This window comes from Alligator mississippiensis, chromosome 1, assembly GCF_030867095.1.
Source record: "Alligator mississippiensis isolate rAllMis1 chromosome 1, rAllMis1, whole genome shotgun sequence".
Lineage (NCBI taxonomy): Eukaryota > Metazoa > Chordata > Crocodylia > Alligatoridae > Alligator > Alligator mississippiensis.
In genome coordinates this window covers 158,142,606-158,165,881 of record NC_081824.1, presented here as the reverse complement: position 1 = coordinate 158,165,881, position 23,276 = coordinate 158,142,606, and the positions used below count along the sequence as shown (strand labels likewise).

The window sequence follows — 23,276 nt, the reverse complement described above, 5'->3', positions numbered from 1 at the left end:
AACTAGGGTAGGGACTGTCTTTTATGTGTTGCCAACTTTGTTACTGCCAGGCACTTAACAAATGACAATATTGGTTTCCTTCTAAGTAGCTGAAAGACAGCCTGCTGAGCAGGGTAAGACACCTTAGTCAGGACATGTCATAGGTGACAAAGCCATTAGTGTCTCTTTTCCATACTTTTCCCTCTTGATCGATGTGATTCCATATGCAGGTATGGGCTCTTCCAGCTTGGACACTCCTGGCAGATGCTCCACAAGGGGCAGTACACCATAGAAAAATTACTCTCATGCTCCAAATGGCTAATTCCACCTTGCTGCTGTTCTTGCTCATCATTGTCTGTGTCCTGAGCAAACTCTTTCAAGTGTGGCTCCCTAAGAGCCAGTCATATCCATGTTTGGTCCCTAGAACTTAAATGTTGGAGGCTGCAAGTGAGAGAGGAACAGTGTGTGTGTGTGTGTGTGTGTGTGTGTGTGTGTGTGTGTGTGTGTGAGGGGGAGGGGGGGACGACACTCTGGCCAGACCCAGCTCACTCTCCTTTTCAGCATGCCCTTCTGCCACCATGTGACATAGGGTGGGTGCTGGGCTAGATGGCCCTATGGTCCATCCCAACAAATGACAATTCTGTGTGTTCTCCTAGAAGTAGTGATAGGCTTTGATTTTCCTAGGGGCAGATGCAGGTGCTCAAGCCCTAGTTGAACCTCAGCCTCAACTTCATGCCTCCCAGCTGCTCCAGACCGGGTGGAACCTTGCCCACCCGCATGTGAAGAAGGCCCCTCTGGAAAGCAATTACCCCTAGGCTGCTTTCAGAGGAGAGATCCCTCAAGTCCCCAGCCTGCCTACCAGGGCAGGGGAGTATGACACACTTCTCCCCTCCCCTCCCCCGCCCCTACTATTTCTCCTCCTCCTCCAGCCCTGCGCCATGCGATTAGCCCACATTCTAGTACTGCCCCCCCCCCCCCTTGCCTAATCTCATTTACTTCGAGGCTGCTGCCAGGTCTGCAGGCAGCTGCAGTTCCGTGGCTGCTTTTTTTTTGGCCCAGAGCAGCAGAAGCAGCAGGAGGAGGAAGAAGAGGCTGCAAGTTGCCTTGTGGTGGAGCGGCAGCAGCAGCAGCAGCAGCACCTTTGACGTCCCATTTCCCCACGTGACGGGCAGCTCCATTCCAGGGAGGGAGCTGCAGCCGCTCCTGCAAAGCTTGGCGGGGGGAGGTGGGGGGAGTCGCAGCCTCGGCGGCGGCAGCAGCCCTCTGTCCGCATTGTTTGTGTGATGAATGATCAGTGCCTCCCTCCGCCTGCCGCCGGCTGACACCCGCCGCACGGGGCACGCGGGGAGGAGAGCAGCGGCTGGCGCGGTGCAGTGACCTTGGCCCAGGAGGTAAATAAGCAGGGCGGGGAGAGTGTGTGTGCGTGTGTGTGTGAGTGCGAGTGCGAGCAGGGCGCTCGGGCTCTCCCCGCAGCCCCGCGCCTGCTGGGGCTCTGGTGGCGCTGTCCGCGGTGCCGAAACCCTGCTCCGGTGGCGCTGTCCGCGGTGCTGAACCCCCGGGCTCGCCGCAGGGCAAAGCCTCCTCGACTGCCATTTGCTGCTGGGGGGCTGGAGGAGGGGAGGGAGAAGGGATCAGCGGCCGACTCCCCTCCAGCGGCCACCCCGGGGGGTACGCTGCTCCCCACGACAGCTGGGGGACAAGGTCGAGCTGGACCCGGCCATCCGGCTTGCTGGGTGGTCCGGGAATGGAGCGCACTCTTCTCACACCTGCCTGGTTGCAAAGGCAGAGCCTATGCAGCGTGCTTGGGGGTCCTGCTTAGTGCAGCCCCCTGCTCTCCTGGGGACTGGGGATTGGTGTGTGGGGGGCACAACAGGACTTGTGACGGAGTAGGGATTTGGACACCAAGTAAGGAGAAAAGTAGCGGGTGGTGGCCAGGCAGGCTTGTGTGGCTCTGGGAGGGCACACGTGTGCTGGGGGATGATAGGGGGTAATGCCTGAGGCTGACCAGCCCCAGGTGCACTGGAGAGGGGTGTATGCGTGGAATCAGCCACAATGGGAATAATTAGGAAGGGGAGCCCTTGGCAAAGTGGCGGGGAGGGGGGAGGAGAGGCTGGAGCCGGGTAGACAACCCAGCATCTATCCTTTGTGGGGGGAAGGAGAGAAACATTCTTGCATGGCACCGCCTGGCAAGAAGCTATTTGAAATGGCAATTTATTTATGGTCCAAATTAAGTTAACACCTTACACGAGCTCTTTGTCTGAAGGTGATGGGGGGTAAGGGCAGCAACGAGTGATTCGGCTGCTTCTCCCCCCTCCCCACCCATGTAAATATCTGGTTGGAGTAAGAGCTCACACTGCTGCTGCTGCTAGCGTGTTGGTAGGGAGGCAGCTCCATTAATCACCCGTGGGGGGAAGGAGACCCGTAGCGATGTCTCATTGAACCCACTCTTTTGCCTTTTGCAGTGGCAAACTGCTCCAAGCAGCGTTCAGCAGAGGAGCACATCACCGGGACATGGCGCAAGGAAATAATTATGGGCAGAGCAGCAACGGGGTGGCTGATGAGTCCCCGAACATGCTGGTGTACAGAAAGGTAGGAGGCTCGTTCCGCGTCTCTCCCTGCCAGCCCTGGGGGAATGCAATTCGAGGGCAAGTCTAGCTCCTGATCTTATGCCCTATGAGCCAGGTGATGGCGTTAACCCTTTGCTCCACGTCTCTAGATCCAGGCTGCTGCTGTTACTTACCCTGAGCGATTTCCTTGCAAGATTAGCTGATATCAGCTCTCAGCTGTGTTTTGGATTCTCTATTGTGCGCAATGTATACTTAAGTGCAGGGCGTTAGTGGCAACAGTACACAGGAAAAGCAGCTCCAGAGTTTGGCTGCTGCTTTTCTGGTGAATTTTAAGGGGAAAAATCAAATCTGTTGCTCTACATTTTTCAAATGCAGGTGCTTTGCCAACTTTAATATGCATTTGAGAGCATTGGTTCCTTAATTCATGTTTTGTGCATTCATTTGTGTTAGCTACATCTTACATAGTTCAGGTGGGTGTCCTGCAGTATTTGTTGTGGTTCACCTGCTGCTGCTTTCATAGCTAGATGCAAACTTTAACTTTACCTGGAAGACTGGTAGAAGTATTCAATTCTAAAATTGTTTATTTGTGAAATGAGAGAAAGTGCTTTTCAAACACATTCTCCCTAAAAGATTTGGCTAATTCTTTTAAATGGACATTTGCAACACCTATACAGTAAGTTTAACACAGTGAATGATACCTGATCTGAGGAAAAAATATAATGTAAACGATCTATTTGCCATTGGGAGCATTTTTAAAATGGATGCTCCAAGGGTTACTTCTTTGAATAGATTTCTGAATATAATAAATGTTTTAATAACAACATCAATAAACAAACTTCCAGGCATTGAATTCCAATAATGGGATTTATTTGGCTACTGTGCTTCAATTAAAGTGGTTGCTTGGGGAATATAAGATGGGTTAGTGGAAACAAAGTATATTTAAAACAAGGGGCAGTGCTCTCTTTACCTGGGAAATGACCTTCTTGAGTAAATGCAATTAAATTATAATTATAAGAATGAAAAGTTGAGAAATCATATTAATGGGGCAAAAAGAGCTTTTTTATATATCTGATCTCAAATGCATAAGGCTTAAACTACACATTTACTCTCAGAATTTAGGTGCAAAAACAACACTGTCATACAAGTTGAACATTTTTGCAAATGAACTATAATAGAAAACAATTAACATATTCTCTGATTAATGTTAACACTACTTTAAAGTGAAACAAATTGACATGTCACTGATAATTCTGGCAATTTAATTTTTTCTTTCCAGAAATTAGAAACCTGTTTGTCATACTGAGATATAAAGCATGCTTTTCGGTTTTCAAAGATGATGCCGACTTCACCGAAATTTATGGAACTTCTGAATTTGGGTGCTAAATGTCAGTTAAGTGGTTTAACCTAAGTGGCCTGATTTTTTTTTTTTTTTCAAAAGATCTTGGCCATAGCACCTACAATTTATTCAAACCTGTAGTTATTGGTGTCCCTTGCTGGTATCTTCTAAATTATACAAAAAAAAAAAAAAAAAAAGAAGTGTGTGCACTGCACATGTGCCTACAACCATGAAGAAATGGTTATTGAATTATTTCTTTCTAAAATGTTGCATATACTTGTATTTGAGTCCATTCTCTCAAATGCCTAATGTTTAAGTGTACTGCATATATGGTAAAGAGCTATGCTTATAAATAGGAGAATTATGTAATATTTTTCATCTGCATGCTGGATGCAGTAGGTATTACATAGGATACCCCAAAATAGTTGGGTATCATAGTATAATTCTTTAAGGCTTATTGCTGCACTCAAACATGATTTTGACCCCATGAAATTGATTATTTTCATATTTGTTGTTTCTGTCTTATGCTGGAAGCACTTCTCTTCTTTATGTAGGGAAGCATATATGGTGTTCACTTATTTTATAGCTTCTCTGGACATGTCCCCACAAGCAGGAACGCGCGTTTCCCTGGGCACAAGGAGCAGTGGCACTTGTCCCTGGGAAAAGCTTGTGCCTTGTGTGCTTTGGCATGCAGCATGTTGCCCTGGGTGGGGTAGGTCAGGCTGGAGTCAGCAATTGTACTGGCCCCCACAGCCTTACCTGGGGGCTTCCAGGAGCTGCAGCCAGGGTGCTCCTTCAGCAGGTAGCCTGGCTGGCAGCCGGAGTGTGGCTTTGGCTGGCCAGGCTCCGGTTTTGGGTGGCATGTGCTGCTGTTAGGGGCACCACCCTACTTTTTTTAGGCATGGGTTTTTTTGACCCTGGGACTTCCTGGAAAACCTGCATGTGTGACGTGTGGTATGTGTCACTACAGATGGGTCTACAATGCCACATGTCTGCACTTGTCTGGATGTGCCCTCTATGTTGTTGGGTTTTTTTTAAATATGATAATTAAGTGGCCAAGCTTGGTAAAATTTGTGTTTATCTTGATTGCATTTCTGTTTGGATAAAATGCAATGAATGTTGAAATACATTGATTGTTGCATCTGATCAACTCCTAATTTTCTATGAATGTTTTAGCCATCAGTGGCTAGAACCCTACTGCACTGGGAGAGGAACAAGACAAATGAAGCAGGGATAATGGAAAAGATGGTTTTCCTGATTTTGGTTTAGTAGAGCCAAAGCTTCAAGTACCTCTGCACTTGTTCATAGCTTAAGTAACCAAGTGGTGACACCCATTACCACCTTCCAAAAAAACACCTTCATCTCATCTCTGTCCATACTTCTCATAAATGTTAACACCAACACTCAGACAGGTAGAAGCAAAAAGATAATTGTGTGTTGGCAGGAAGGGAGTGGAAGGGTTGGGTAGCACACAGAACCTTGTGGGAGGGTATTGATGGATTTTAGTAAACTGGAAATATGGAAGATGGGTGTCTGTTGTGCACCAGGGGAAAAAAGGATGAACACAATTTTTGGTATGCTGGGAAGAGCACAGAGAACTTTTGGTATGAAAAGTGAGGTGAGGTAGTATGCAGGGACTCTCTTCAATAAATAGGGAATTTGGAGAAACTCTGACATATAAGGCCATCTTTTCATGTACTCTTTAAGTATTTTAACTTCATGCAGTGTAATGTGGAGTAGGCTTGTTCCTTTGATCCCTTTTATTATTCTTTTTGACCTGCCAGACTATATCGATTGTGCTGACAGGTACCAGAGTCTTGGGAGGAAACTGATAATATTCTTTTCTGAGGTCCTGCAACAATGTTCCAGGAAACAAGCAACAAAGTAATATTTCATAGTGTAGGTGTTTAAAAAGCACAGAATTAAAAAATGATCTCAACCTAAGCACATTTAGTACAACTTATGTCATGAGTGTAAAAAAGAGGCTTTTAAACCCTAAGTCATTTGATTTCAAATATATTACTAACTATCCTTTTAATTTTTTTTTTTTTAGTAACAGATACTATATCATATGATTTTCATAACTGGAGAATGAAATGTTCCTCTGTATTTCCAAAAAGATAACGGAAGCAATTACCAAACCTTACTGCATTTTGCTATTGTATTAGGGATTAATGCATTGTGATGCATAAGAATAGCGCTGGCAAATTTTTGAAGGGCCATATTTTTTGCTGTTAACAGCTACTTGAAAATGAAGATAAAATTTGGGATTCCTTGGCTTGTGGATGACTGAAGAGTAGCAAATGAGAGTCATTTCACATTTGAGTATTATGGCTTAAATGTTCTCCAGTGTGTTATGCAGCCTGACTGTGTGGGATAGCAATCTGATATTTGTTCCCACAAGCAGAGGATGGAACATATAATATCTCTTGTGGTAGGGAAGAGGCAGAACTTGGCTGTAGTGACTATGAAACAAATTCTTTACTGAGACTACAGGAGACAAACACGATCTTTTACTTTCCCCTGGCCCTATAACTCTCAGCCAAATTTTTATGTTCTATGATCTAGAGTGTGTTGCAGCTCAGTCTCCCTGGATACTTTTACATGTGCTGTGGGATGTGGTACTGGGCACTGTAATTAGCAAGCCTTGCTAATTAAAAGTGCCCACATGTCACGTGTATCAGTGTCCCTGAACTGAAAAAATGTTGCTGGGGCACTTTGAAATAAAGCTTATTGAATATGTTTTATTTCAAAGCACCCCACCTGCATTTTTTCAGTGCAAAGATGCACCGGGACCCTGATGCACATGATGTGGAAGGCTGCCGGAGCACATCAGTTTCCGTGCTCCAGCAGACTCAATTAATCGAGTCTGCTGTGATGCACTGGATTTTCAGCACATCAGAGCAGTCTCTGCACATGTGTACAGGAGCCCCCTAACTCCTAGCCTACTCAAGTTAGGAAAGAGGTGGCAAACTTCTTGGCTAATCTGTGGCACAAGTGTCACAGGCAGCTTCCGCATGTGGCACACAGATGATCAGGGAGGGGATGGGCAACACAGCAGCAAATGGGGCAGGAAGCAGAAAGCAGAGCAGGAGTTCAGGCAGGGGAAGAGGATTGAAGTGACACTGGGGGGTGGGCGTGGGACTAATTTGTGTCATGTTTTTCAGAAAGGTTGGCCCCCACTTTTGTATAAGAAGCTTGAAATGGATTAGTTTTATAAAAGGCCACAAGTAACAATGTTTGAATTGGAAATCTGCTCTGAATCTGAATTTTCATGAGGTCAGTTGTGTTGGGAATTACCACTGAAATTTGACAGTCACAAAGTGACCTGTTTTTCTAAGGTCTGGAACTGATTTTCAAAATTCCATGGCCTAGAGATCTAGCAGGTTTTTTTTTTTCCCATGAGGGATGCCATGTCTTTAAAAAACAGCAGATTTCGCAGCGTTTTCATCCATAGTTCAATTTACAGGTAATTAATGAGTTAAAGAGTTGGAAAAAGATGGCTGACTGGTGCTGACCAGAGAACATAGGAGATGTAGTAGCATAGAATGACACACATTTGATTTCACTGTCTTCGGATAATGTCCTCTATACATGTGCACAGGGAAGATGTAGTTTTTCAAATTTGAAATCTGAATCTTTTTTTAATGGAAAATGAAGGCAAAATATTTGTTAAATGTATAGCATATGGATACCTATGAAATCACTTATCAAAATCAGTGCTTCAAAAGGCAGTAACACAAATAAATAGTTCCTTATACATTCTCACTCCACCTCTGAAGATGCTTGCTTGCCAGGGTTATTACACCTCAGGGAATACTGCTTCTTTAATAGAATGTCAACTGCATTACTCTTTGGATGTCAGCCTAATTATAAAATAATGAAATGTGACATGTAACTGGTGCTGACACACCTTAGGAAAAGTCCTATTTTTTTTCCTGCTATTGGCCTGAGGCAAATATGATCATGTTTAAAAGTATTGCTTTTATTTTCCTTCATGCAGTCTATTTCAATCAGTAGTTAAAAGATGAATTAGAAGATGCAAGACACTGGCACCTCTTTTGTTTGAACATGAAAATTTATAGAATACTGAGTTCTCAATAATACTTTCAATTATTGCTGAAAGTTGAACTGTAATGGCTAATACTGGATTTTTATTGGCTCTTACAAAGTTAAGTTGGTAGAAGTTTATTTTAAAAATGTGACATCTACAGAATAATATTTTATTTGAAATAAGACATTTTTTTGAAGAAGCAGGATTTGTGGACTTATATCATGAACACACATACCTTATATCATACATTCTGCTTTTGTAAACTTTCAGTTTTTTAAAATTAAATATGGTATGTTTACTTAGCACCCTATCCTCTTGTGAGAAGAAGAATAATTCTGCTGTGGTGTAGGCACAGGGCTGGGAATCATGAGGTCTGGTTTATATTCCTGATTTATTTTTCTATCTGCAGGGCAAATAATATATGCTTACAGTTGGTGTCTCTACCTATGGAATGAAAATAAACCACCTTTCTAACTGACATGGGTAAAATGTGGATGGCTTTTCATTGTGGTTTTGAATTATTTTGAATTACTGAATTACTCTGCTTGGGATAGAAGCTTTCAGGGAGTCAAGATCAGGGCCATATTAAGGCATAATCACTACAAACAAATGCTTTGGTCTCTGGAAGCTTGTGAGGCCATCAGAATCTTAGCTTTCATTATTAAAACTGTTTCTATCTTCCCAGTTGTAAAGAGGACCTTGAAAACACGACTTAAGTGAAACTGATGCTGTGGCATCTGCCTGAGTCTGCAGATCACTTGGATCAATAACTGTGAACTCCTGTGTTCATTGGAATTGGTTTAACTTTGAAATCTGTTGTTCTGGGGTTCCCCTTTGCAATACTTTTCTTTTCCCCCACATCCCCTCTCCTTTCCACCTGCAACAGAAACTTATAGGGTGTTGAGGTGATACATTTTTCTCCTAGCTCAAGCTTATAGCAATAATTGCATGACTTCTTTTTGTATTTAGAAGTAATCAAAATACAACGTTACAACCTGCTAGGCCACCATGTCACTTTCTTCTTGCACCCAATGTGAGCAGTCCAAATATTGTGTGCTCCTATTTTCATTTCTGCATTGTCATTTTTTAGTCTCTCTGCCTTTCCCCTTTGAAGCATTCTACATTAGTTACTATGGAAACAATGATGCTATTGATAGTGATGTGCAGTATAGAGTCAGGTTTTTCCCTTGAAGTTTAAAATATGATTTGTGGAACACAGGTGTTTGCATGACATTTTCATGACTGCATGTTCTACACTGTAAGATTTGGAGGATTCTCAAAAACACAAGCATAGGTGCCAACAAGACTATAAATAGGAAGTTCCCAAATAAATGCAACTGCTTACAATTTGAGCGTGACAAACTAGTTTTTAAAAAGCGCATCTGTAATAAGAGAGAGAGCAGAACATAATGTCAGCACCATTAAGTCAACACACACTTAAAAAAAAAAAAGACTCGTAGGTTCCAGCCAACAAATACAAATTTTAGGCAAATCGGAAGAGGTTAATGTTATAGGCTAACCTTTTCACCAAGTGTGCTGCCATTTAGCCCTGTACCCTGCCTAACGGCCACTCAAACCCCTTTTCCCCCACCTGATCTGTTGCTGCTCTTTCTGTTTCTTGCCCTGTGCTCCCTGCCTGATCTGCTGCTTTACTTTCTCCCCCTGCCTGATACGCTACTGTGCTGTCTGTCCCCCCCACCTCTCCCCACACACAGAAGCTGTTTGGGGAATGCATGCTGCAGGTTGACCCCCCTGGGTTTGATGATATCTTGATATCTCAAACTCTCTTTCAATCCTATTTTATATCATGGAACAGTTATAAAAAGCAGGATTAGAAGTAGTAAAAACTGTATTTGCAAGGGCATCAAAATGAAGTTTTTAGAAATATGAAGAAAGGGAGCAATAAGTAACATTGGGAATAGTAAAAAAACAAAACAAAACAAAAGGCAAGCAGGATAGTCTTAAGGGCAGTAGCACTAAATGGAAGGGTATAGCGCTAATAAGAGGATGGCACAGATGTATAGGGGATGAGAGGATAAGAATAATGAAAGGAAGTGCAAAAAATCTGCATGATTTGGAAAACAAGTGGGCATGCTGAGGAGTTTAATAAAAAAATATAATGTATTTATAATAAATAAATAAAATCTAATAAAAGATATCGGATTTATTCGAAGAACTTTGTCTGCTGAAGAGTGTGTCTCCATCAGGTGTTAAGCAAAACATTGGGGGTGGAAGTGCACTGAGTTGTAAGAAAGTGAATTGAATGAGACTCCTGAGAGGGGCAGGGGAGGGGGAAGTGAGAGAAGTTTTGACCTCTGCAACTGGGAGACTGGCAAAGTTCCAGTAATGCTAAGCTTCTAGCCTTCTCACAGTAGCAGAGGGAAGAATAGATCTGTGGTTGGCAGGAGCATCCAAGCAGGCACTGGAGAATCTCAGAACTAGGGGCAAGAACTAGGGGTGCAGCCATGGTAAAGTAGGGGTACAGCCTAGGCTGGAGTTTGTCTGAGAAATTAGTTTGGCTGAGGAAACAGGTAAAATTGCTATGATTGCTTTAAGCAATCCTGGCAAAGACCATCTTAAATAACAATACACACTAGAGAATACAGGAAAGCTCTTGACTGAAAGAAGCTGAAGCCTGGTATTGTGTTTCCAAAACAAAAAAGTGAAGCAAATGCCAGAACCCAAACCGAAATATATTCAAGTTGGATAATTTCAATGACTAGTAAATGTATTATTAAAGTGTGGTGTAAATAAAATAAACAAAACTTAGCCATGAAATAGTTAAATTGGAGAAACCTGCAGTTAACTATGCTTTGTTTCTGTTCATATTATAATATCTCTATTTTCTTTCAAAGCATAGCTTTAGGGCTCAGCTTCAACCTGATAATTCACTTGCTCTATAGAGGTAGACAGTCCTTTATCTCTATTTAGACCTAGTTTTCTATCCCTGTTTTGGAAGCTTTGTTTGCAGGCTAGTTTTCTATGTCTAATTCAGTCTGTGCTTAACTATTATAGGGCCTTGTAGTGGAGATGAGTATATTTTTGGGCGGATTTTTTGAATCCTAGAACTTCAGGTTTGGGTTCCTTATGTGGAAAGCTCCATCGCAGAATGCTATTGTGGACCATGGAATTTCATGTTGATTGTCCATGGTTTTTCACACTTTTTTTTTTTTTTCTGTGCTCAGTATGAATAATGAAATCTCCTTGGATTGTGGAGGCAGGTCAAAATTTTAGAGGGGGATGTGCTATATTCACTTTTAATTCTTTTTTGCTATAAGAATATATAGAAAAAAGCAGGAATTGTCAACTCTTCCTTTTAATATAACCCTGGTAAGGAGTGCCTTTGTGCAAGGAAGCAGACAGAAAATATGCAACTATTATTACTCCAGATTCTGTTAAAAGTTCTAATGAACTGCCTTAGCTCAATGCATTTATTTTAAGACAATATTTTAATTTCAATTTTCCTAGTCCAGATAATGGCTATTATAATTGTAGTAAAATATTCACTGCCTTCCAAGGCAAATGGAGTTAACTTATCATAGACTTTCATAGTCACTTCCTATGTGAAAAACTTTAGGATGAAACTTATCTTGAGGAGATCCCTGTGAAAATTACTCCTATTGTTCCACTAAAGCAGAGACAGAGAAAGCCATGTGGAAATCTTCCTGAAATCTGTTAGATCCCCTTAGATCTATGCAGATCCAGGTGGACCCATGAGAGCACCTGCCCCTACCCCACCCCCCCACCCCAAAAAAAGGAAGAGAAAAGAAAAGGTCAGTCATGCTGACTCCCTCTATCATAGCAGTGATTTGTACTTAGGGCTGGAAGCTATAGTCCTGTAGTAGCAACATTGTGGGAAGTCCCTGGGGATCTGAGGTTGTACTAACTCTTATGTGTGACCTTGGACAAGTTTTATACATTTCTTCCTCCCCACTTTGCAGAATCCAGCTTGAGTAGAAACGATAAGCTCAAAGGAAGTAGGATGATGCCATAGAGAAGAGGCATTGCACATGGAAAATCTCTTTACACTCAGCTGGGGGAAGGGAGATGGGCAATATTCGTTTATGCTGTCAGGGTCCACAGAGGTGTTAGGCCTAATGGATAAAGCCAGGGGTTATTACAAGTATAACTAGTCAGAGGAGCAAGACAAGGGTTCATGTGCCAAGTCAAGGGGTTACCAGAAGCAGATGTCTGGAAGCAAGCTGAGGTCAAATTTCAGTTCTGAAGTTCAGGGACAGGGTACATAGGCAGGAATAGATACACAGGAAGTCATATGAACCAGAGCCACACACAGATTAAGGCCAGGTTCTTGTGCAGTAGGGGCCAGCTGCTGCAAGAGCTCCTTAAGAACAGCTTTGGAACCAGTGAGCTGGCTCAGGGTCAGCTGGCCCTGCTTAGGTGGTTGTTCGTCTAGTTGCCTGGCTGCAGTGCCTTGCCTAGGCTGACATAAATACCACAAACAAACTTCAAAGCAGCTACAAAGAAAAGGAGAAAACATTTACTTTTGCTGCTTGTACCCTTGGTAACAATCCATATGCTTTTTTTCTTACCTTTTTCACTATCACAGATCCCAGGGTACTATTGGGGCATGTTATGCACTTCTTCTACATCATGATCTACTGGATGAGGGTGTGTTTCTCTGTGACCTGTTTATATGATGTATGAAAGCCCATCTTTTATCAGATGAGAGACTTAAATATTCCTCACACCCTAAACAATTGCAGTTTAGATTGTGTGTTCTTTTTTTTTCAGTGTCTGGAATATTAACCTGGGAAAACCCAGTTTTCTTGCATGCTGATTGTTAATTTATTCATAATTAACCATAATTTCATCATGAAAATGTTTGTTTGACTATGCATTTGCATATATAATAGTCTTAGCCTCAGACAATTAATTTTTCTTAGCATGATATCTTGCAACATTATTGCAACACGTCTTCAACACTAAATTCTGCCCTGATGATATTTATTTATCTATAGCATTTATTTCCCTACAATCTATGCAGGACTGTCAAAACAAATCTGAAATTTCTTGTGTTTGGAGATTCCATTTTCAAATAACAAATTATTTTGGACGATAGCTTTGAAGTTTCATTAGATGCTCTAAATTCAGGAGAGGGTAGAATCTTGTTGCATTCTTCCACTATAGATAGCTCTTTTGACTAGTGTATTATCAGGATGAACAGGATGAATAAATGCTTTATATCACTTCATGTGAGAGATACAAACTTGAAACACTTAATAAGTAAGATTCAGTCTGATTTCTCCTTGCTCATTAAATTTGCAGGGATTGTCAGTACACATGATATAATGATCCTTGATTGGGCCAAACTCTTACTGTCCAAGGTATTTCTTGCCACCTCTGTGGAAACCATGCATCAGTATCTACAATGGAAAAGACACCAACAATTAGCAATTGTTATGTATTTACAATAAAAATATTGTAGATTTAGGCTTCCCCTGAAGCAGATTTTTTTTAAAGATCTATTTCTAAATTTACCATGTTGCTTCTCAGATGAAAAGTAAATATGAGATCAAACCTAAAATTAGAACTTGAACCATTTTCACAAGGTTTGTCATACTCATACTGATACATAGAAGTGATGTGGTCTGAGGAAACAAGGACAAGATTGCGAGTCAGGATGGATTGGTTCTAATCTGAAATCTGTCACTGAATCATTGAGTGGCCTTGAAAAAAATATTTCACTTCTCTGACTAGAACTACCTGTAAAATGAGTTTAATTATACTCTAGTCCACTTATTTCAGATAGATATTATGGTTTCAGGATAAATGCTGAACATGTTAAAGTTATTATGGACACAGCAATACAGTTTTTTAACCAATTAAGATACTCTGAGTAATAACAGTTTTTCTCTGCTCTCTGGCATAATAGATCACTAGCTTTGAAATGTCCTGACATTTTTCAAGAGTTGCTAAGTGACCACAAATCCTATTGAAATTGAGCTAGAGGTGCTGAGCACCTTTGAAAAATCATGCAGTATGTCTATTCCTAAACAGCCAACATATTGTCTATTACTACACAGTCAAGCATAAGTCATCATGCTTTGAGTTACATATGATGATCAGATTTTGACTCCTGTGTTTTAAAGAATCCAACAAGGTCATCCCTCTTTCCACTTTGGGTAATACTTCACTTTGGTTTCCAGAAGGGCTAGAAGACTCCCTCTCATGCAACTGAAAAAAAAAGGCTCATAATGCTCTGGATGCATTTATAAAAACATCATTCATGCCTCACAAAACTGCAGCATGGGAGTAACATTCATATAAGGTCAGCATCTTTTATTTTTTTAAGTTTAAGAAACTTACTTCAGTCTTCAGATATTCCTGACCCAAAGCTTCAAAAATCACTTGCCACAAAAGAATCAGTATGCTGTACTCCACACTTCCCTTCTGGAGTCACTGACTTTGTCACTTTAGGAATAGTTTCTAAAATCCTTAAGTGTATCTTTAGCTATATGCTAGCAAAAGCAAACATTTGCTTCTTATGTGGCTATCGTATTTATACCTCAGCCCAGTGAGGTTTAACCTTCCAGCCCTGTATACTGTATAAGTGGTGTGGGGTCAGTCTGAGTGCAATTTGTCATGCCAGCCTGAGCCCGACACACACACTGTATAAGGCTGCAGCCCTACCCCACACACTGGCCTGACTCCATGCACTGGATCTGGCTGCAGGGCCATGTCATCCATCCCACAGGACTCCCCATGGGCCAGCTAACAAGGCTGAGCACTACTCTTAGTCTGATTTATTTAGATGAACAAAACATACCCAACACATATCCTAAACCTTTCTGCAGGTTGTCACTGGTGTACCTTCATTTCATGAAATGTTGCAGAATCATTAGGCAGATATACTCTACCTGAAGCCTTAGCCTCTAAGACCACTGTACTCAGTCAATTGTTCCTTTTTTCTCCTTCCAGAAATGGAGACATAACTGCATGTAGCTTAGGGACTGAGGTGCCACAGTGGTCTATACAAGCAACTTTAGTGCAAATGAGAATCAGTTTCCAAATCAGCTCTCTCTGAATGATTCGGTTATGTAGAGTAGCTTGTGCAGTCTATGTACTGGCACTATGTGCTGCTCAGTCCCCTTTCTCTTCTCTCTCTTTCTCTCTCTCTCTCTTTTTTTTTTAATGTGATTAATGTACAGTATTGGTGAATTCCAATTTCTTGGTTTCAGGTAAACTTGGGTTTCTGACAGGAATATCTCGAGTTAACTTTTGCGTTTTGTGAAACAACTTCTTTGTTACTCTTGATCACTGTGGTTCTAATTTTTTATGTTTTAACATTACTCTTGGTAATGGTTTATGCTCCATATATTTTCATCATTTCAGGCTCTTACTACAGATATTTTTCTGTTTTGGTGTGTAGACCTGTCACCTCTATGCTCTTACTTTACCAAATCTCATAAGGTAAGCAGAGTCAGACTGGAGTGGTATTTGTGTACTTGTGTAGGGGACCCCAAAGGAACATGTGTGGAGTACTCATGAGGTGGTGCTCTTCCCTTTGAGTATTGAATGGATATCATAGGGTGACATCTGCTGAAAGATGATAAAGCCTAAGGGCAAAACACCAGCAGCCACTGGAACTCTTTTTCATAAGAAATGTTAACATAAGTGTTCTCATCAAATTGATGATCAAGTACTTTTATGCTTTTGACATTCTCTGCAGTTCGTATAAGAGATGTGCCTCTCTCTTTTCAGCCGGGGGGGGAGGGGAGGGGGGGAGGCGGGGAGGGTTGGAAAGCTGTATTGTGTATATTACTGCTGTCATCTTGGAACAAAACCCCACTGTGCTAGGTGCTGCACAAGTACCATTAGAAGATGGCACTGGCTCCAGAATGGCTTACAAACAGACAGGGATTTATAAAAGACCAATAAGATATGAAATGAAATGTTGTTGTTGTTACAGGTGAAGATGCATATCACTTCTGCGCATATCACTTCATTTGTAAGAATTTTTGTCTGTTCTGGATAAAAATCCTGTATAATTAGAAGAAGATAATTATTTGAAAATGGTCTGTACTTTCTGCCACTTATTTTTTCTTTTGCCAGGTTTTCAAAAGAGAAATGACTACCCCATTAGCAACAGTCTATGTATACCATGTTTGTACAGATTTGCATAGTTCATAAGCAAACTTAACATTTCGTCCAACTAATACTGTTAAATAGTTTTGAAAACTTTTTTGCCTTTTGTTTCCCAAGATAGGTTGAATGTAGCTGACCAGATGAACTGGTTAGTTGTTACTGATTAACTAGCTAAAGTTTGTAATCACTTTGTACATCAAATGTTAGAGTTATTGCATCTTTCCCATATTAATGATAAGCGTTACTTTGTCTTGTCAGAATGCTGATGGTTTTGTTGCTGATGGTTTATGCAGAAAAGGTGACAATAATGAAATGCTTATTTGCAAAGAACTTGTCCAAAATTCTGCTCTTCACTTGAATAGAAAGTAGGATTACTTTATATTCTCCTTCTTCACTTCCCCTTCATTAGCTGAAGCTTATTTGAATATATTTCACCCTTCACAAAAGTTCATTGAAGTGTCATTCAATCCTATCCCTCATCATGGCATTGCATAGTCTTGTTTATAGTGCAGGGGGCTGGTTCAAGTTGTACATTAGCTGGAATTAAAAATATTTAAATATTTCTTTGACTACTTCTTTATATACAAGACACTTTTTGAACTTACATCTATACTAGCTGCTACCACCAAGAGAGCATTCCATTTCTTAGGATGATGGGTTCAGCAATATGAGCAGATGATGGGTAGTTCATAGCTGTTATTGGTTTGGACTCTTCCTTGTTTTACAAAAGGAGTCAATAGCAAAAATTCTTTACCTCTAACTTAGCATCATTAAGATAGAGTAAGAAACATGACCTTTAGCAAGGTGTCCTGTTATTCTGGAAAGAAGACCACAATGATTGATCTTCATCTCTGTAACTCTGTAACTAATTTAATGCTTAGTCTATTTTTATTCCTTTCCTATTATATAATATTGGTCAGGCTAGGACACTGAAATCCTCAAATCTACTTTTTCATAGAAACCAAAAATTTCAAGAAACAGCTAGAAATACAGGAAATTACCTCATTTTTTTTTTTCCCCTAGAAACTCTTCAACACTTTGACTGTAAAAGTCTTCTGGGTACACAAAATCATAATATAATCACATGCTTCAGTCTTGCAACTTACACTCATTCACATTGTAGGCCAAGACTTTTACTCAGTGGTGCAGACAGTATTTTTGGATGAATTGAGAGCTCCTGCAAGATTATTGTGGTATGAAATATTTATCAAAAACAATAAAATTTCCAAAGTTATTGAAGATTTTAACATTCATATGGTTTCATTCCTAAGTGAAAATGGGCCCTGTCAGAGTGAAGCATGACTTCCAAATTACCCATGCTTTTGTGGTGCAGTCATAGGTTTTTCACCAGATCTCCTTCTAAAAGCAAATTATTATCAGGGTAAAATTATCTAGACAAAGATCATAAGAACACAAATAATATTTTAAGCACTTCAATCAATTTTATAGAGATTTTAGTAGTTGTATGTGTACCTAATACTGAGTTCAACAGCAACATTTGTGTAACTACAGAAGTTTAAAAATTACTTTATTTCATGGCAAGCTCAAAAATGAGCTTTTAAAGGGTTGGAAAAGGAGCCATCTTTTTATTAATATCCTTGGCAAATTACACTTATTAAATGTCTAAAAAAATTTGTTTATGGTAATTTACCTGGCTATTCAAATCTTGTCCAAAATTTCCTGAAGTGTATAACACTCCCTGCCCCCAACAAACTCAATTTAGAAAAGGCCTTTTTTTTGTTTAAAAAAAAATGAAATCCTGTCAATTTTGGATACATACAGATTATTACATGTAGATCAACCTAACTTAGGTTATGTCAATCTAATTGTCAGTCTGTACAGATGTTCGGGGAGATGAGATGGGGCAAAAAGTGGCTCGCCCAATCTAACTTAGTTCACTTGAGGAAGTGAACTAAGCTATACTGGAGATTGGGTTAACCCATCCAATGAATGTCCATACACATTTGGAGCACAGTCCAAGGGCTGGGAAAGCCCAGGTGCTCATCCTAGCCCTGGGATTGCACTCTTCCTCCTCCTCCCCCTCCCCTGACTGGGCTTGTTTTGCTTCCTGACCCCTTCCACCCCTGAACAGCCACCTCTGCAGACCCACGGCCCTCCCCCCACATTGACCTATTAGATTGGTTTCCTAGTGTGGCACCCAGCATGAACATCTGCACAAGCAGGACCCAATCTACAATCATATGGCTTAAAGTAAGCTTCCTGATTGTAGATCAGGTCTCGAAAATGTATACATATCCCCCTTCTATGTAACTGGGAACCTGAAATACTTAGGTAATAGGTTGTGAGAGGCAAAGATTTTTGTGGTTGATACCTTTTTTGGGACCAAGTGCATGGCTGAGATTAGATTTTGACAAGCTTTCATAGGCAATGAATTCTTCAAATTCTCGAAAGCAATTAAGCATATATAGAAGTCCATTTCAGTTCGGGACTACACTTAATTTGCTTTATACCAGATAAGGACTCATCCTTGAATTGCTTGACTTCCTAGACTTTTTTCCTCATTCCCTTGCTTTCCTAAACCACAATATAGTCAAGCACTAACTTACCATGGGTGCAAAGGGCAGACATAGTATTGAAATAAGGCTTGTGTAGGTGAGGACAAAAATGTTTTTCCAGAGCTCAGTGGCAAACTTTTTATTGTACTTGCCTGTCACAAGCCTATCTGGCTGGTGACAGTACCCTAATTCCTTTCTATCTCCATAAATGTTATGACATTTATTCCTTCTGAAACATCTGTATGAAAAGATGAACTAAACTATGAATACTAAATTAGTTAATGATGCAACCTGTGAGTTAGACTGGAAGAGAATTTGAATCTCCTTACCCCTCTTAGAAATTTACTTTTAAGAAATGTTTTCAGCAAATAAGCATCTATTTTATCTGTAGTGGGTACTCTTAAGAAAACTAGATGAGATGGAGCCCAGTCTGGCTCCCAGTTAATTTGATGGAAAAATTCCAGGTTATTTTAGTAGGATCAGTGTTAATCTAGTTTTCCCTTGTATAGAGAAGAAAAAGTGTTCCAAAGTATATTTCAAGATGCTTCCAATTAAGACTTGGGTATAATTTGAGAATGTTTAAGGTATTAAGCAATTGACTGTATAACATTTAAGTTAGTGGGAACCACAGTATTAATTTTGTTGGCATTGGAGCTATAGGCTGTGATCCAGGAAAACATGTAAACTCAGGAAAGACTCATTTGCATGTGCTGAAGTCTCATTCAAAGCAATGGAATATAAGCACATGCTTAAATGCTTTCCCAAACAGGAAAAGATTGAAACATCAATTGAAACTGTAATTTATTCACTTTTGTGATGTAAATTAACAGGCCAAACTTTGCTTAGATTTCCACCCCCGTAAATCCACGGTAGCTTCTGACCTCTATGATACACGTCTATCACGGCTTTAACATAAAAGAGAATTTGGCTATTGAAATTTGTAGCAGGCAAAAAACTGCAAAGCATCTAACATAATCGCATATGAGAGGTATTGACAGGCAATGTGCTTTCAAGTTCATTAGTCTTCCTTTCTCATTGATGCAGATAACATTTTTAATTAATTCCAATTAAAACTTATATTTTCCTCCTCAAAATGAGCAAATGCTATTAATGTTCTTGAATGAACTGATCTTTGCTCCCAGAGTAAAGCTAAATAACTTCTTGCACAAGTGACAACCATAACTCCCTAAATAATATCTGAGCAGCAAAACTAATGAGTGTATTTCCTATATGGCATTATAGCTATTATTTTACTGGGAGAGGAGATATGGTTATAAATTAAAATTTAGTGAAAAAGCACCGGTATCTGGAATTTTGTACTAAAATGTAAATACTCATCACAGAATGTATATGCACCAACCAATGTGTTGAAATGTCAGTATAGCACTGACCTCTAATGAGAATTGGAACCAATCATACACTAAGGGTTCTGACAGATCTGCAGCTCCCTGCTGTGACTCATGGTGCTTTACAGGAAGTGCCATGAGTTACAGCGACTTCCTCCACGCCAAACAGAGGTTGCAGGGAGGGGGGGGGAGAAATCAAGCTCCACTTTGGAGCTGGCTTCATGTCAGCAGCCTCTCTTCCTTGTCCTTGCCTCCCCTCCAAGCTCCAGTGCTGTCTTCAGAATGGAAGGGGGAGAAGGGAGGAGAGGGAGCTTAGTCTGGGGTTTGCCTGGCCTGCACTAGAGTGGGGCAGGTGGATTACCCCCCTGACCCCCAGCACAGGCTGGGCAAACCCCAGGCTGAGCTCCCTCCCTTCGCTTTTCCATCCCTCCTTCCCCCCTCCCCCCCCCCCCCCACATCCTGAAGACAGCACCAGGGCTGGGCTGCATGAGCCCAGCCCTGCTCCTGGACAGGTACTGACAGAAACTTATGAGGGCACTTTGCTTTGGAGAGCCTTCATGTGAACCCTCATGAAATGAGAGTTCATTTCTAGTGCAACTGGACACTTTTAAAATGCTCTGCAGCCATGCACTTCTTTCAAGGTATGGCTGTAGAGCACTTTTAGGGGGCCAATTTTGCGACAAAATGTCATTTCTGTCAGTACCCTAAAAGGAAGCAGTCTGGCCTGGTAGACAGGGAACTGACTGGGACTTGGAAGAAATGGATTCCATTCTGGCTTCGGTATTGATCTCCTGGGTGACATAAGTCTCTTTACCTTTTTGTTCTTTAGTTTTCTGTTCTGTAAAATGGGGCTAATGATACTTAATGTCTTTATAAAGTGCTTTGAGATTTAGAAGTGGGAAGCACTATGTAGGAGTGAGGTGGTATTATTCTAAACAGCTAATAGAACAGTTTTTCACCTCAAGTTCTAAGGCTGTCATTGATACAAAAGGTGGGTAGGAACTCTTGTCTCAAACATGGTGACTTAGTCTCAAACCAAAGGTGTATGTGTTACAAAAATAAACCCAAAGATTACCAGGAGGGGGTCTAACTGCCTAACTGGGAGTGGAACCAGTTCTTTGTGTCAGAGAAATTACAGTCTTTTGATTCAAGTAACTTACTGGACATAAATTATGATAGTTCAATTATTCGTTTGTTACAGGTTGCCTGGCTGTCATTTGGGCAAGTTATTTACAGGCTTTCCCCCCAAGCCATCATCTCTAAAATGGAGATTGCCCCTGACTTCACATGGGTCTTGAGGATGAAATCATTTGTTTGGCCTATCATACGGTCTACCTACACAGAGCTATGATATATGCCTACTACACATTTTTCCCCTCTTTGAAAATGTTGATATTCACAAGAAGAAACTGTGGCAAATCATTTTGGCATCTTGGTGAAATTTTAAAACTTTAACCTGGTGTATTAAATAAATTGTCTCTCTCTCTCTCAGATAAAATTTCATCAGTCTGAGCTATTATCTCTTTGACTCGTGTTTAATGTTAATGGGGACTTTGTGACTAAATTCCTGCACACACTTCAGTAAGTGTACTCCATAGTGTCATTGCTTCTTTTTCTTCATGTACTTCGAAGTCCTATATGAGTGACAGGAAAAGGAACTGTAATGTACAAGACCTGCAGTACAGGCCCATCTGTGAAAACCAGATGGCATCTGTAACCATTTTTCCAATGATTTCGTTATTTTCCCTTCCATTTCCTCTAAATTGTCTAGGGGGAAATTCATATGCTGAAGTGATCAAGTACAATAGAGATACTGACCTTTATTGACAGAATGGTATTTTTGTGTATTCTTACCAATACAGGTTACTCTTCCTCCTCAAATGCATCTAAATGCTATATTTTCCATTCAGACAAATTCCTTTTGCTACAGGATTGAAATTGAGGATTCTTTGGTGTTATTAGAAGAACAGATATTCATACTAGAGCAGTGTCTGTTGACTGCTTTTTCTTGTGGCTGCTTTAGATTTTAGTAATGTAATTAATGCTTCAGAAGGAATTCAGGACCCCAAACTGATCCTGACAGATGCAGCAAGTATAAAGAATTTTTAATTTCCAACTTAATGTTGTTACATTTTTTAATGAAGATATTGTAAACCATAATCACAGATGTCTTTTATAATCCTGCCACAGTAAAGCAAGGGGTCAATCTGCCAGTCCTTAATCTTAAACAGTGTTTGTGATTTTTAATCTTAATCTTAAAAATCTTAATTTCTAAGAGTTCTATGTGTTTAGAAAAAAAAAAAAAAAAAAAAAAGAGCAAGCTAGGAAATGTTACTTTCTTTCCCAACTATTGTTACAGCCATTAGTATCACATTGTATCTAGCATATTCCAAAATAAAAAGAAAATCTTCTGGAAGGGGAAAAATGACTACAGGAGTAAGATAACCCAGAACACCATGTTAATTCCTTGCTGCTGCACTGCTAACAGAGTGAGCTCACACATTGCCTGGTAATTTTACTAATAGACAGTCTACACTGTAGATACAGGAAAAATTTAAAACAAATTGAAGCTTCTATAGAAAAAAACTTTGAGGCTATGCAGGTTGTCTGTGTCCCTGTGTTTGAACAGAATTACTGGCAGAATTCTTTTTGGACATCTTCCTTTCCAGTTACTTCCTCCATTATTTAGTTTTTGTCAAAAAAAAAAAAAAAAAAAAGAGGCGGGGTGGGGTGGGGTGGGGAGATTTAGATCGTATTCCACCTACTTGGCTTCTAAATGTAATCCTTTTCCTCCTTGCTTAAGTCTCTGAAAATGTATTGGCAGATCTGTTTTAGTATTGTAACTTTACCTTTAATCCTAGGATCAAGCTACCAGAAGTGATGAAGACTTACCTACGTTTTTTCATTCATGGTTTTTCAGAGATTTGAAAATAGGATCAGGATTTGGTTCTAGCCTTTATGGTTTTTCATTTGCTCTTCTCACCAGTGTTTGATCCTTGACTTAAATTTAGCAGGTCCCTAGGACATCAGCTCAAACTTTACTCACTTATGTCAAATAATTATTTCCCTTGCTTATTTCCCTTGCCAAGTAAAATCTAGATGCTAAAATCTTTGCCAAAAGCAATTTTGCTTTACAGAATCTAGGACCATGGTAATAAATTGAACCTTTGGAATTTATAACATTTGAAACAGCACTGCTTGAAATGTATTACTTAAGCAACCTGACTACCTGCTTTTAAAGTTGAATCATTTGCCTACATTGAAATTTTTTATAAAGTCTTGGATCTAGCTATATCATTTACAGCTCTTGTTGAGGAACAAGAACATGTAAAAACATGACTGTAGGATGGTCAAATTTTTGCTATTTTGAGT

The 23,276-nt window shown here is 40.4% G+C and overlaps 1 protein-coding gene across 4 annotated transcripts in view; it reads left to right on the top strand.

Annotated features, from left to right (window-relative positions):
• Positions 1-1,088: 1,088 nt before the first annotated feature.
• RGS7 (regulator of G protein signaling 7) overlaps positions 1,089-23,276 on the top strand; it is a 504,778-nt gene continuing 482,590 nt past the window's right edge. For 3 of the 4 annotated variants that reach the window (XM_059715793.1, XM_059715792.1, XM_059715789.1), the window contains exons 1-2: positions 1,089-1,370; positions 2,442-2,568. In XM_059715793.1, the coding sequence (XP_059571776.1) occupies positions 2,491-2,568 (78 nt within the window). In that variant the 5' untranslated portion in view covers positions 1,089-1,370; positions 2,442-2,490. The remainder of the gene's footprint in view (positions 1,371-2,441; positions 2,569-23,276) is intronic. The other variant, XM_059715798.1, reaches the window with a different exon arrangement.